General features: G+C 41.6%; 1 protein-coding gene across 2 annotated transcripts in view; it reads left to right on the forward strand.

The window, feature by feature from the left end:
* The first annotated feature begins 197 nt into the window (after window positions 1-197).
* ago3a (argonaute RISC catalytic component 3a) overlaps window positions 198-15,342 on the forward strand; it is a 38,498-nt gene continuing 23,353 nt past the window's right edge. For both annotated transcript variants that reach the window (XM_065958370.1, XM_020633535.3), the window contains exons 1-3: window positions 198-364; window positions 14,315-14,486; window positions 14,722-14,842. In XM_065958370.1, coding sequence (XP_065814442.1) covers window positions 346-364; window positions 14,315-14,486; window positions 14,722-14,842 — 312 coding nt within the window. In that variant the 5' untranslated portion in view covers window positions 198-345. The remainder of the gene's footprint in view (window positions 365-14,314; window positions 14,487-14,721; window positions 14,843-15,342) is intronic.

A 15,342-nucleotide genomic window follows, 5' to 3' on the forward strand; every position in this document is an offset into this window, starting at 1 on the left:
CCTGCCACTTTCCCGAAGCCCGGCCACACAGAGCTAACTTGGCTAGCTAGCAGCAACCAGTAGCTTTCTCCGTGGCAGTGAAATCTGATTGGATACGTTGACCGTGTGAAAGCGGCGGTGTGCGGGGTCACCGAGGACTTCTGACCGGTGAAACGACCGTACCAAAGGACCCCCCCCCCCCCCCGTACCCACCCACCTCCCCCCTCCCTATTTGACAGCTTGTGAGGAGTCTAGTGCGCTGCAGAGGCGGCGCACTGCCGAAGGAGACACCGGACTGAACGGAGGAAGAGTCCCGAAAGGTTTGACAACTGTGATCCGGGTAGTGAACCGGGCAGGACCTCATGAATGGAAATCGGAACTCCAGGTACGTTATTCCGTCTTATCTCTTTGTTAACTTGTTGATGGCTGCATGTTGCCTGTGATCTTGGCATTAGCTAATGACACCGGGTCTGTTTCAAGCTGTGTCTGGGCAGCTTCGGGGGTAGAACTGTAAAAATCAGGTAGTCTGTTATTAGTGTGACCATCTGATCTTAGCTTCCTGAAAATAAACAGCAGTTGAAATGATTGAAAAAAATAAATAAATACCACGTTATGCGAGATTAAAAATAAACTTCTATGCATCTACTACAGTCTATTCATCGCCCCATGAGCGTGCATTCACGTGGTGTCGTAATAATCGGAGAAATGAATTTCCGAGTGGGAAACGCCCCCCCCCCCCCCCCCCCCCCCCAAAGTCAAAACAAAAAGTCTGACATTAGGCTGTAGAAAGTCCTGGTTCTCGACTTGACGACTTGGCAGATTTTAACGTCATTATTACGCAGACACATGGAAGACAACATAAAGGTTTGATGTTCAAAAGCTTTTAAAAGTTACTTTTGTAGTTTGTTCTTTGGTTAATTTGTATTTCTAATACAGTCATAAGGACTGGTATGGTGTCCGATCCGTGCTGTTCACATAGAAAGACTTCCCTCAAATTGTGAGCACAATGAAGTCAAAAGAAGGATTCCCAACTTGATAATCCTCAATATCCGAGCAGTACCTGAATGTAGCATTGAACAACCAGGGAGTCTATCAGTGTAATACTTTTCTCTTATTTTTTTTCTTCCTGAAATTCATTGACCAACACTCCCCTTTGTGTAATTTTGAATTTTACTTTTTTGAACTGGAAAGTTCATGCTTTTGTAATCTTCTTGTAATTCCTCACACTAAGGCCTAAGCCCTGTCTTATTCTCTGTAAACTCATTAGCATCAGCCAGCCAGGTTGAGGCTCATTAAACAGGTGCTGAGGTTAAGCCTGGTATTCCCCGGCATTATCAGACTCCCACTCTGTGAACTAAGTTCATGGGTAACTGTGTCAGGAGGGTAAACTCTCTTTCCTCTCAAGGCCTCAGGTCTTGGTCACCCACAGACCCCGACAGACGTCTATATATTAATCAGTAACCTTTTTCAAGAGCTCATACAGTGGGATACTTTGTACGTGTTTGTTTATGCACAAAATGTTAAGTTATTGCTGTTTTCTAATTCCTAATCAATGAGTAGGTAGTTGGCATTTTTCTTAGGAATATTGACAGGGTCCTTTTGTTGTTGAGATCTAAAAATTCAGAGAAGTGCTACAAGGTGCTATAAATCGCCAACCTATGCCACGACCAGATAGCTGTTCTCTTTCAGAGTCCAGACTTTGCAGTCCAGACTGCCCTGCTTTGTCTCAGCTGTAACGGAAGCTTTCCACTTAATGCTACCGTAAACCGAAAGCCAGGTACTCCTGATCTGCCAATGACACATGATACAGGTTGTGGGATCTTAACCCAACCCCTTCTGCTCAAGAGGAGTTCCCTCTCTATTATTACTACCTCATTAACAACCCTGCTCTTCTCCATTTGGACACCTCATTGCCATCATGTGGGAACACAAGGTGTTTTCCTAGAAATCAAGAGTATTGTCTAACACTAAAACAGTTATGTGTCACTGTTGTGGCAGGTGTGCACATTGTTTCAACTTCTACAGTATTTTAGTTAAGGGAAATTTCTGTTCACTTCTTCTTTAAAGGACCTTAAATTGTCTCGCCTTTAAAGCTATACGAACAGATGATTGACAATCATAATCGGCAACTGTTTTTTTCTGTTTTGTTTAATTGAAAAATGTTTTCAGCTTATCCACCTGGAATTATTTCAAACAAGACAGTGATGCATTAGCACAGTTTTAAAAAGACACTTTTTTTCTGTCATTTTCTGGCCCTTTATATTATGTGTGTTGGTTCGCAATCACATATCAGTAATCACAACATGGCAACCAGTGATTCCAGTCCATGTTGAATGATTAAAAGGGTAATGTGATAATAGTAGGTCAGTGGTCTGGAGATGCTCAGAAGCTGAGTCAGTGTTAGATTTAGGAGTGTGTGACATGGAAACAATGGCTCAGGAGAATTTAGCACCAGTCGAGGGATAAAGTGAGTGCAAGGCTTTGGAGCCTAAAGCAAATCAAATCCATTTTGATGTGTTAACCCTGAGGTATCCCTCACAAACAGCCTGTAAATTAATATGATGTTTATTCACTGCCGTTTTAAAAAGCTAGGACTCGTCACACATTTAAAAATGTGGGCTTAATTTGGTTAACCTTATTAACCTTAATAGAGGGATTCATATTTCCTGACATACATTTTCTTCACTTATAAACAGGAAGTGACTGTCTCTGTAATTCATGCTGGTTTCAGTAGAGGTCAGGTGCCGCCTTTGAAGGAATCCTTGACATTTTCAGTAATTCCTTTATTTGCTTTCTTGCTGTGACTCAGAAGGAAAGATCAATACTACTCTTTTTCCTTTTAATATTTGGCTTCAGCAAACAACTGGTTCGCTAAGTATGTGATACAAAGACTTTAGACGGGGTTAACCTGGGGATTTTTTGGACTGAAGTATTCGTCCAATGAAAAATCATTAATGCCAAAATGTAATATTTATCCATATAATATTGTAATGGTTTTGATTTGAAATTCCCTTGGCACATCAATATGTTCTGTTTCTGTTCTGATAGAGTGAAATGCCGGCAAATATCAATTAAGGCCCATGAATTAAATATAAACTATAAAGACACAGTCTTCATGATATCAGACACTTTTGCACCATTGTCCAAACAATTGATATTATTTTGATGTCAAATTCAGACAGCTCAAGACTCAGTCCATTGGCACCAAAACTATCTAGAAGCACAACTTATTGTTCCAATTATACATCTTTTTTTATTAAATTGGTACAAATACAGTTACAAATGTAAACATTAGTAACTTTGGTGGTATCAACAATTGCACAAATAAACAGAGTTTGCATATTAAGAGATGTTGCTTACTGGAAGACAATGACATGGCACAGGGGGTCTCCCACTCCCACCTGGCTGTCACACTACAATGCACTTGGTGAGCAGGTGCGATTTGAGATGACTCAGATTTGTATCAAAAGTTTCCCTCACACAACACCTAAAATGATGTAAGGGTACTAGTTTGCAGTGTAACTGAGGGTGTTTTTGAGAACATTAGCACATTACCCTACTTTCTTTCGTTTGTCATGTTGATGTCTTGTTCTCTTGCCAGCCTTTCTCCACACCCTTGTTTCTCACACTACTGTTTTTCCCGCTCTTTTTTCAATTCACAAACAGTCACCACCACTCCCCCTTCCCTCCCATGGTTACGGCTTCTGTTTCCCTCCCCGAGCCTCAGTGGGAATCTCTGCCTCTCCTGTCACTCTCCTTGTTGGCTGGTTTTCTGTGGATTTTGTACAGACAGTGGGGTCGACTTTGAGGGAGGGCTTAGTACTTGATTTGCAGTCTCTGCCTATAATGCTCAGTTCATTCAAGCAGCTCACTGACAATAGACAACCCCCATCACAACCCCTGCCACCCATAAGGCTAACCCAGGGCATATTGTTGTGGGTTTCTATGGAGAATGCCGTTTTCCGTTGGTCCTTTGGCACATTGTATTACAGAGAGATTTACTCTTGGCCTTATTTTAAATGAGGAAAATTCAAAACACTAACCAATTACCCCTCTAAGAATTCTTTCATGTGTTGGGCTTGTTTTATCAGATCATTATAGATAAGATCTGTCCAATGATGGTGATAAGTATCTATCAAACAAATAAGCAGAGTTTCCAGGGAGCTCTTGTACAAAAATTAAGAAAAAGAAAAAAGGCATTCTTCCAGTGTCGGCTTGAGGCTGGCTCAACGAGCCCTGGAAATCACATACACCCTGGAACAAAAACCGATATTGGTCTAATTAGTTATTTTTCCTCATGGGCACACACTGTCCAACAAGTCAAGTACAAGACATCCATTTTGATTGAACGATATGCGTTACGCATAGTTAGGCGCGAGGTTGACATGATTGACAGGCAGATGTGACGATTTGTCATAAGATTAAAAATCTGCCTCAGTTCCAGCTCTCAGCCTGTTGTTGGGTTGACTAAAAGTAAGACAGCATTTCCAGCATGGCGGCTGCCGCTGATGAGCCTCCGGAGCCCCCTGCAGGAACACACGTCTGACATCACTCAGGCTTCATCCATTAATATTTACAGTCTATGGTTGCTACTTGTAAAAAAAAAAAATGTAACTTTTAGGGATGGTTATTAAAAAATAACTTAGATAATCTAGCTTTTTCTCTTTTAAATTTTGGAATCAAATTTTGGCTTGTGGCCTTCATCAGGGTCATCCCTGATCCCATTCCATGACCCTGATGAAGGCTATTTGTTTTCTGCATTCTAAAAACAAGTCTAATAAATGCAAAGTAAAATAAAAATGGTTTTCTGCTCGTTTGTGGCTCTTTGAGAATCCTGTGCCCCTGTGAGTAGTGTCACTGTGTGTTTTCATGTTGATGCACTAGACTGAGAGGCAACTCCGCTCACATGCTGCTGTCAGAGCGTGGGACTGACTGCAAGTGGGCTGGGTAGACGGAGGGAAAAGTTGAGGGACCTTGTGTGTTTTGAGGTTGGAGGAAAGGGAGCATGCAGATGACTGTGACGGAAGAGGAGGAGGGTAGGGTAGGGTAGGAAGACTGGAGGTTGTGATGTGTTGCAGAGATTAGAAGCCAGAGCAGCCAGACCAAACGTCTTCTCCTCCTCCTCCTCCTGCTCCTCCTCCTGCTCCTGCTTTTACCCTTCCAGAGATCTGTTTTTAGGGGAACTGCAAGGGGCTCAATTCAGGGGGAGGTTGTGGACAGGAAGAGAGGGAATTGGAAGGGGAAGTCTGGGTGTTTTGTTGGGGGGCTCACTGGAGGACAGAGACGTCTGTGTGTTTGTCAGTGGCTGAGAAAGATTGCAAATATTTCTTCTTTATTCCATACAGTCTTAAAATGAAGAAAAGAGTTCAAAGCAAAAACTATTTAATACGAGGAAAGGAACAGTGTTGTTATGTCCCACATAGTTTGTAATATTTTATCACATAATTGAAAAGTTTCAGCTGATTGTCACTAATGTTGTTGCCCTGTTTTTACTTCAGTATTTTGAGGACAACATTTCAAAAGCAAAACACAAACACCACATATGGATAATTGCCTGATAATTGTCTCCCTTTCATCATTCTGTCAATAAATGAATTGGACTGTATAAAGCAGCTGTCGTTTTTGCACCTTTTCTGCAATGCATTCTGCACATGATTTGATTTAGTCAAAATGTAATTTCTGGCGAGACAAGATGTTCTCATCCTTCTGTCATTTTCAAAGATTGCTCCAGACAGAGGCTGAACATCAGAGCCAGAAAAAGACAGTCTATTCAGAGTGTTGACCCTTCTGTATCTGAACATAATCAGCCGAAGAACATTTTTTGAGACAATGTTGAAAATAGCCACAGTTAGACGTTCTGCTGCCAGGGAAGAGGCCTATAGGAATACTGTACTATACAGAAACACAGGGATAGTACCTGAAGAGGTAAAACAATGGTTTGATGCTTATAACTGAGTTTTGAGCTTTATTAATAAAAGAGTGCTTCACTGTATCAGGATGGCAGCATGAGACCTCTTAAATCAGAAGTACCTGCCTTATCCCAAACCATTTTGTTTTAGAGATTTCATTGTTGCAGACACATTTCCAACGTTGGTGGAAAAATAATGAGTCCAGTCCAAGTACTACCCCCTTCTATTTTTTAATGAACTTAGTACAAGTTGATTTACATAAGTCTTCTTAACACTTTTGATTATCTTTAGTTTTTAGTCTTGGCTTGCCATGGTCTACATGGCTCTCTCAAATGTTGATTTAAATACCAGTTTAAATGTAAAGACTGTATTTTACTGATATACAGTAGGAAAATGAAAGTTCTTCTTTGTCAGATTGCACAAGAAACCAGTGCACTGATTTTGGATAGGACTGTAATAAATACAATGCAGAACTCCCTCTTCGTATTGGATAAAACATGTAATGCAAACATGACAAATTGACAACTTTTTTGAACTAATATTATATGCAAATGATGGTGGTCTCATAATATAAGGACACTTTTGATAGAAAATAAATAAAGCTATATTGTCCTTTTGTGTGACCCATGTATCGTATAGTCAGGTTTTGGCACATGCCTTTTGTATTGGACCATGATATATTGAATAGTAACTCATGTATTGTGATGTGTATAGTATTGGATGATTTTGGCACATACACAGCTCCAGTAAATCGTTACCCTGAATAATACCTTGTCTTTGCAAAATCTTGTAACCTTTGATTAAAATGTCTTTGGATGTGTGAGGATGTCAGTGTAAGTCTTTTAAAGGTTTTTCAAAGATTTTTCAGTGTCTCAGGTTGAAGCGTACCCATGTGAGAGTCTTCTTTTGGTCAGTGACAGGACAGTTGCAGCAGTAGTAAACTACTACAGTAGTAATCAGTATTACCTTGTTTTGGTTTGAATTCATTCATTTGTGTTAAAAGTAAACTCTCAGAGTGAAAGTCACCCTGCCCAAGTCAACATAAAAAGTCAACAGGCCCTGGCCCCCGTCCCCCGTTCCACTGGCAAGACTGTGAGGACAGAAGGCTCCATTTAACCCGCACGAGTCGAATCTCTAAGTCAGTTTAACAGAGCGTCTACTTTGTGTGTATGTGTGAATATACTGTATATATATGTGTGTTTATCCATCCATCACTTATCTGTCAGGCCTTCCATAATGCCACTGAGTCAGAAGTGGCTTTATTCGACAGTTGATGCTAAACCCCTTCCACATCTACACACACACACACACACACACACACACACACACTGGCTCCGCTGCTGCTACTGACAATTTCTTTCTGTCATGAACTCTCCTCCGCTCTCTCTCTCTCTCTCTGCGAGCAGCCTCAGGTTGGTCTTGAGGCGAATTTCTACATTTTTGCACATTGTTGTGACTGACCAGGATCTCGTCAGCTAGCAGCTGCCTGTTTATCTGTGGAAGAGTGGCTTTGCCTCCCATGGGTGCTAGATGCAATACCCTTGAGGTTCATGAGTGGAATCAGAGGGAGGAGTCTCACTGTGTGCGATGTGTGTCAATCCCGAGCACGCCAACTACACGTCATCTTCTGTATGTCTGTGTGTGAGCGTGTGTGTGTTTTTTACGTTCTGCCTGCTGTGACTGAAGCCATTGTGCCTCGCCGCTGAGCACTCGCCCTGTTCCCACAGCTCAGGGCGCTCTGGATTAGAAACACAACAGCTGTATTGTGGTGTGTGAGCGTGTGCTGGTGTGTGGGCCTGTGTATACGTGGGCACTCGTTAGCAGCATGAACGTTTGTGTACAGTGTGGGGGTATGGCTGAGGAGGTTAGCTGGGACTGTACTGTGTGTCAGGCCTGCTTCTCACTATCCATTAACTCGGGCTCCCGGCCCACTGTGTGCAGTGTAACTGTGCTGTGGTGGAAAGCAGCAGAGGGGAACGAGTTCAAGTGTTCAGAGAAATTCCTCCAAGATATTTGGCAGCACAGATATTGGTGTGTTGTATAGTATAGATTTGACTTATTTAATGGTATGTTGTAGTGGTGCACCACTTGCTGAATATTATCCCCTAGTTCCATTTACAATAAATGAATTGAACAAAACCGTTGTGCTAGATGCCTCAAAGTGTCTTTTGGATATAATGACCACCAAAGCAACTTATTTATTGGCACTCGCTGCGAGAACTGTTTGTTTTGATCTTTGACTATATATTAATATGGTCAGTGAGTTTCCGTCTCCTTCTCACGTATTGCGCTGGTGATGTTATTTAGAACTGACACGTTCTCATATGGGAGCTGGCTGGTGAAACAATGGAATTGATGCCACGCTCCTTCCGCTAACCGAAGCACACATTTAAATGACTGATTAAACGTCAAAGAGGCCTCAGGTCAGTACAGTCCTCGGCAGAACAGATTCTTGTGTCGGTTCGGAGCAGACACTCACAGTTATGGAGCGTTCAATGACACTCTTGCCTTTCCTCCTCTACTCTGCTATTCTTGTGGAGAATGTTAAAGAACCGTTGGTCATGACTTACGTCTTCTGTTTTCGCATCAAATAGCTAATACAAGCAAAACTACCCAGTTAGTTGAACATTTGGACATGAATCAGCATGATAATAACTAACCGTCACGAAAGAATCCAGGTTTGACAAAAATATATTTAACGTGTATTTTACCTTTCAAGTTTGACCCATGTCCCATCTGTTAACATGGAGGAGGCGGGGTTAAATTTATATTCCAGCCAGTCAGCAGGGGGCACTCTGAATACTTCGGCATGTCTTCCAGACGGCTGTTGCTCCACCCCTCTAAATATACAGTCTATGGTTAAGATCTGTTTGTTGCGGATATAAATGGTCGATTTAAGGGTAGATGATACAACTTTTAAACCATTTCGAACGTTAGTGTGATATGCATTAAAGATGCATATGTACCAAAATGAGCAAATTCATAAGAAGTGCTTTCAATTTACTCTCATATGCGGCCATGAAGACAGTTACCTGGACAGGCCGCCAGTCAATCACAGAGCTGACATATACTGACAATAATCAGCACATTTCTATGTTGTTTAATTTATAATAGTCCATCTAATAATGTGATCATTCCTGTCTAAATGCAAAACTGCTTTAGGTCTAAGATGTTTTGGCAGAACCATATTTGTCAGTTGAAGTTGTGTGACGGTAAATGTAATCAAAGGAAAAGAAAGAACCTCTGAGCGTAGCTGCTGCTGCCAGAATCTGAAATTATGACACTGCGTATCTTCATCAAACAACATTTGTATAGTGATGAGCCAGCACCATTCACCAAACCTTTATAGAGTTTCGCAGGATGCAAAACATCCAATGCTTGAGTTTCAGTTTCCAACAGCAGTAGAATAATTGCATTTATTTCTGAAAAAACCCCCAAACATAATAAGCTTTATTTGATTTATGTTTAAAAAGGTTTTGTTCCTTCTTTGCTGCACTTCTCAGTTTGAATGTACAAGTTCAGAAAAAGGAGAATCATACTGATAGACGGAGGAGGAGGAGGATTACAGCTACTCTCTTCTGTTTGTTAAAACATGTCCTTCCTGTAATTATCTGAAATTAGGGTACACACACACACACACACACACACTGCGGCATTTTCAACTCGACAGAGGGAGGTTTCCTTGAACCTTCACAATCCCTGTGCAGAGAGTAAATAAATCTTTGATTCATCTGCGAAGACTTGCGGTTGACTTTTCACTATTTGTCAAAGCAGACTATCACACGTCACCTACCAACAGCCCCCTGACATGTTCTTGATTAGTTTAGTATTAGTCTCACAGAGTTTGTGTTTTCCTGTAAACTCATGCAAGTGGAGTTCTGTGTTAGGGGTTGTACAGCTTCCCACGCATCTAACAAGCTTCGAGAATGGGCTTTTTGACTTTCAAGGTCTTAGTCATTACATAACCATAACATTGCTTATACGTCTTGAACATTTCGGTAATTACAGGGTTGTCTTTTGAATCCCTATCACTATTGAACAGAAGTACTTAAATAAGAAGAAAAGACTGAATATTTATCTCCGTTCCGAGCTGGACAGTTAGAGATCCCCCGTCTGCCTGTGGCCTAGCACGTTTGTTTTGTCTGTTTGTGGAGGGAACAGAGCCGCACAGTTTCCAAGAAAAGGCAGATAGGAGGGAGAGGAATCTGATGTGTTTCCGAATGATCAGGAACAGGTTGGCTTTTCAGCCCCCAAGCTGCAAAACAGCTGTGTGTGTGTGTGTGACAGGGCTGGTTGTTGATTTCCACACATCACAGCACGTTTACCACCATGTGTGAAATGTTGTAAGGTCTTTTCTGTGTTCATAGCGAGCATAATCAACATTGCTGGGAATGCTGAAGCAAAAATGGTTGTTCTAGTTGCCGCTATATGTTTTTTTTTTTTTCCTACAAAGGGACTAAATCTTACCTGTAGTCTATGGAAAGTGCTATTTAATTAATTTGAACTATTTTATTTTTTTGTAATTTTTCACCACATGGAAGAATTTTCAACAGCATCTTTGCAACCAGGCAGAACCTTCACATACCAACATCACTAATGTCTCAAAGCTTTTCTGGAAGCAACAGAATCACCCAGAGACCTGGCATTATTGCAGATAGCCAAAGTATACAGACGCAGGCTGGCCAAATATCAGGCCAAGGTTTTTGATTAGATTCAAATAACTTGTTTGGATGCTTGTTTGCATGTTGTGCGTTTCACCCTGTCCAACAGCAAGTCGTGACTGACTGCAGCTGGAGGGTTAGTCTGTGGGGTCAGGCACTTTATGGGTCATTTTATTCAAATTCAAAGTAAAATTTTGAATTTGTCCCCGGGGACAAATGAAGTTTTTTTGAATTTGAATAGATTTTATGTAAGTTTGGCCTTTGGAGAGATAGTTCTAATTTGTTTGAGTGAATGTGAGAATATGTAGCAGTTTGGCAATGTGTATACCTCTGTTGTCAGAGAGCCGGTGTTTGTGCGAAATGACAAAAGTAATATAGGGAAAAAACACCTCTTTACCAGTGTGTCTGTGCAATATCACACATGCAATTGTACATCTCTGTGTGGGTTTAAAACTGAAACTGTATTTGTAGGAGCTAGTAGGTGAAATACCTGCTGTCCACTTTTTCACTTTGCCTCAAGTTCTCTTTTTTTCTCGCCACAAGTCGCCGTCATTACTATTACTGAATCCAGCAGCATGGACTCAAGGATGCTCTACTATGAGTTCCTCTGCCCATGGTGGTTCTGTGACTCATTCTGAATAGATGCCAGTTCTGAGTAGCAGATGAAAGCCGGAAAACACCAATCCTAACCCCTGTTTAATCCAGCCACTCCCTGCTTTTCTCTTCTTACTCGTCGACTTCAGCCAAACCATCACAGGGCAGGAAAAAAGTGCTCCCAGTAACGGGAAACGCTCTTGAAGTTTGATTGGTATCTGAGTGAATTAGGATGGATCTCAGTATGTGGAAGACAAGCTTATTTTTTAAGTTGCTTTAATGAAGATTTACTGCCAGGATATCTGTCTTCCCTCTTTTAGCTACTCGTGTGTGTGTGAAATCAGGCTTATCTCACGACTTTCACTGGGGGCCCCAAAAGGAATTACCATAACAAAAGTTTGTGTGAGAAGGACGGCCGTGGCAGGAATTCCAGACTTTCCGCTCTTTTTTTCCTTCATTTTATCCCATCAGCCCCATTAGCCCTGTTCTCCACTACACAGCCCACCAAAAGGCAGAAAGAGAGGAGGAAACCGTGCAGAAAGCACACACTACCAGAGCCCGCCTGTAAACAAACAAGGCTGCTCATGTTGTCTGCCGTTACCTCACAGAAGGTTTCTGTTCTGTTGTCGGAAGGTTTTTATGAACTTTCCCCTCGACTGGGCCCTCAGCCTCAACATCACCCACACATGTGAGCCTATGAGTCAAATCGGAGATGAATCACACTGGCTTTCATTTATCAATGACACATTTTGGGCAGTTTCTTTCTTGGAGTAGAAATTGAGAGAGCGCTGTGGAGACAAAATGAAACGGTAGAATAAAACGACAAAGTGTCGCAGGCGTTGAAGGGGACTAAAACAAAGTAACACTTTTCAGGCAAACGGAGGATTCTCATCTCACTTCATGTGTTAAGTTTCTGTTTCTTAACAATACGATACGCGAACATCACAAGTTTAATCGAAACATTATGTTGGCTAAGCCATTTGTTTTGTCAAGTGCGATGTGGAAGGCAAGCCCAAGCAGACCCAAAAATAGCCCGGCTATGAGTGTGACACATGAACAGAACTCTGCAGTTTCTGGATCAAAGTGAGTCACGTCAAAGACATCTCATGGTCTTTTTAGCTGTGTGTGTGTGTGTGTGTGTGTGTGTGTGTGTGTGTGTGTGTGTGTGTGTGTGTGTGTGTGTGTGTGTGTGTGTGTGTGTGTGTGTGTGTGTGTGTGTGTGTGTGTGTGTGTGTGTGTGTGTGTGTGTGTGTGTGTGTGTGTGTGTGTGTGTGGGGATATAAATGTAAGAACTGTGCAACACTGTAAGTAGATTTTCTAACACATGTTGGGTTGAGATTAGCAATGTGCCATTTCATTTTCATTGATGCTGTCCTGTGTTCTACTACTGTAGAAAAGTACAGAGAATAAGCTTAACGCATTAGTTTCTTTAATCTCATCATAATTCATTTTGCCAATTGGTGCTGAAATGCCTAAAGCCTGTCCTGAAAAATGATCAATATTAAAGGTTACACCATGTGATATGTGAAGTTATCTTTCAGTCATTTCCACATCTCTTCTTATAAAAGATCCTTAATTTAAGAAGTAGTACTAGAAATAAAGTTGTTTTTCTTAAAAACCCTTTGAGACAAATTTCACATTCTTTGTTCTCATTGCGAGCATTTTTCTTGCATCATAGAAATACTTTACAGTCACTCAAACTGCTTCAGTTTCAAATGAACATTATGTTCAATGGACCTGAGACACAGGTATACTGTATGTGTGTGTGTAGAATGCATGTTAGACCATGTGTACATCCCTGTGCTGTTGTTTGCTTTAGAATAAGAGTTTCCCATTGAATCATGCGTCATTGTGTTCATGGTCTTGAGGTTGTTGTTTTTTTGCACACTGAGCTTACATGGGTTGACAATAAAGTTGAACTGAATTTGCTACTGGCTTTTCAAGATCACTGGCCCCACCATTGTAAGCACAGGTCCAGGTCCTTATCTGACCTCATTTCTATAGGCCTACTCAACTTACATGACTGCATTTGTCGGACACTGCATGTGTCGGACTCAGCATTGATTTGTCTATGGACTAAATTTTGAGCTGCATCGTGTTCCAGACAACTCCAGCGGTCTTGTCAGTGAGGCTGGAACTTTGTCCCCCTTCTGTTTTCATACTCTCTGTCACTCTCTTTTGACTCTTCTGGCGATTTTCTTTTCTTCACACTTGCAGAATATATAAAACGTATAAAACGTTGAAGATGTTAGAAAAATAATGTGAAATTATGAATTATGCGTTACTGGTTTTTTTTATTTTCAAGGCAGTATTTTAACTGGCTGAGCTGGCCAGTGGAACATGTAATCAGCTTGCCCGGGGTCTTTCCATCTTGAGTCTTGGCCAGTTATAATGTGGCGCCCTGGGCTTATGTTCCTTATTTTGAAAAGTGTCTTCCACTGACACATCCATGTCATCTCTGTACTTTCCTCTTCTCTCAGTAGTTGATATTTAATTCAGTGCACAAATATTTCATAGACGTGTGACAGGATGTTTTTTATTTTGAGAGTTTAGTGGGGTGTGTCTGCATCACATGACGTTGAAAATTATCCCTTCTTTTAGATTCCTCTTCACAACACCTCAACAAGACATTTGGAATTTCCCTGTCAATGTATTTTTTTTCTCCCAGTAACAGACACTTGTGGGCTTGTTAAGGTGTGTGTATTTAACCAAGCAGTGCTAACAAACACTGACAAAGTAGTTCGAATAGAAAAACATGTGTATTACCTTTGAGATCATCAGGAACCATTCAAATCTAACAGTTGTATAAACTTAAATCTTTAAACATCAAGTAACAAAATGCGTCATTTTATGTTGATTTGTTCCACTTACACAAAGACAAATAACATATACATGGAGTATGTTGGAAGGGAGACCTCAAAGTGAGATTTGAGTTGCTGTGTAAAGGAAATCATAAGTAGTTTGGTTAGATTTCTTATAATTTAATGAAAACTTAATAATACTATCTGTGGTGAGCTTGTATCTATCAGTGTGTTAATGGATCAGCCGACCCTTACATATGTTGTTTGATATAACATGACTTACTCATATAATAATCACCCCAGATGACCTCACTCAGATCTTCAAAATGTTTCCTTCTAATAAACCGTCCCCTCCTTGTTCTCCTTTCAGCCGCCGTTGGGGCTCAGTCCCTGTTCTCCATGCCACGGCGGCCCGGCTATGGCACCATGGGGAAGCCCATCAAGCTGCTGGCCAACTGCTTCCAGGTGGAGATCCCCAAGATGGACGTCTACCTCTATGAGGTGGACATCAAGCCTGACAAGTGTCCGCGACGAGTCAACAGGTAGGCTGTTCCCTCAGGATCATATCTTTTTAAAGGAAGGATGAATGCCTGCTCAGCAGATAAATAAAGATAAATTACCTTTAATTCAGAGGCAGGCTAACGTTTGTTATGTTGTGGTGGTTGATTTATCTGGTTGGGGAAGCTTGTGTGATCATTTTCTACATACTGTATATGTGCAGCTCAGTTGTGTTTGTGTGTGTGTGTGTGTGTGTGTGTGTGTGTGTGTGTTGTATAGGGAGGTGGTTGACTCGATGGTGCAGCACTTTAAGGTGACCATCTTTGGGGATCGCAGGCCAGTCTACGATGGAAAGAGGAGCCTGTACACGGCCAACCCGCTGCCTGTGGCACCTGCAGGGGTGAGCTTGAAAAAAGAGAGACGTGTTATAATCTACACACTGGGGCTGCACACATATGCTGCTCACGTTTTCACTCGTGAACATTTAATGTAAGGCAGACTGCCCCTGAAATCTTCTTGACTTGCTTGTTAACACATGCACCTCACAGGGGGGAGGTTATCCCTGGTGCACGGGGGGGGGGGGGGGGGGGAGGGGAGGGGATCTCAGAAGGCAAGACATGATGTAGAAAAAAACGACACAGAAGTGGTGAACCAAGCAACACAGTCCGACCCTATGATGACAATTTATGACCTTATATCCAAGTTTATCATTGCTACATTGAGTTTTACGGTATCACCAAAACAGCGGAGAACAACATACTGGTAAACAAAAAACGTAATGAAGCAGTTTCATTGTGCGCGCAGTGCCCACATGTGCCATTCAGAGGGTATAAACATCACCTCCTCTTGCTCATCAGTAAATCTTTCTGAATATCTCCTGCTTCATTTTCACATCACCTC

The sequence above is a fragment of the Labrus bergylta genome, chromosome 8, assembly GCF_963930695.1.
Source record: "Labrus bergylta chromosome 8, fLabBer1.1, whole genome shotgun sequence".
Classification (NCBI taxonomy): domain Eukaryota; kingdom Metazoa; phylum Chordata; class Actinopteri; order Labriformes; family Labridae; genus Labrus; species Labrus bergylta.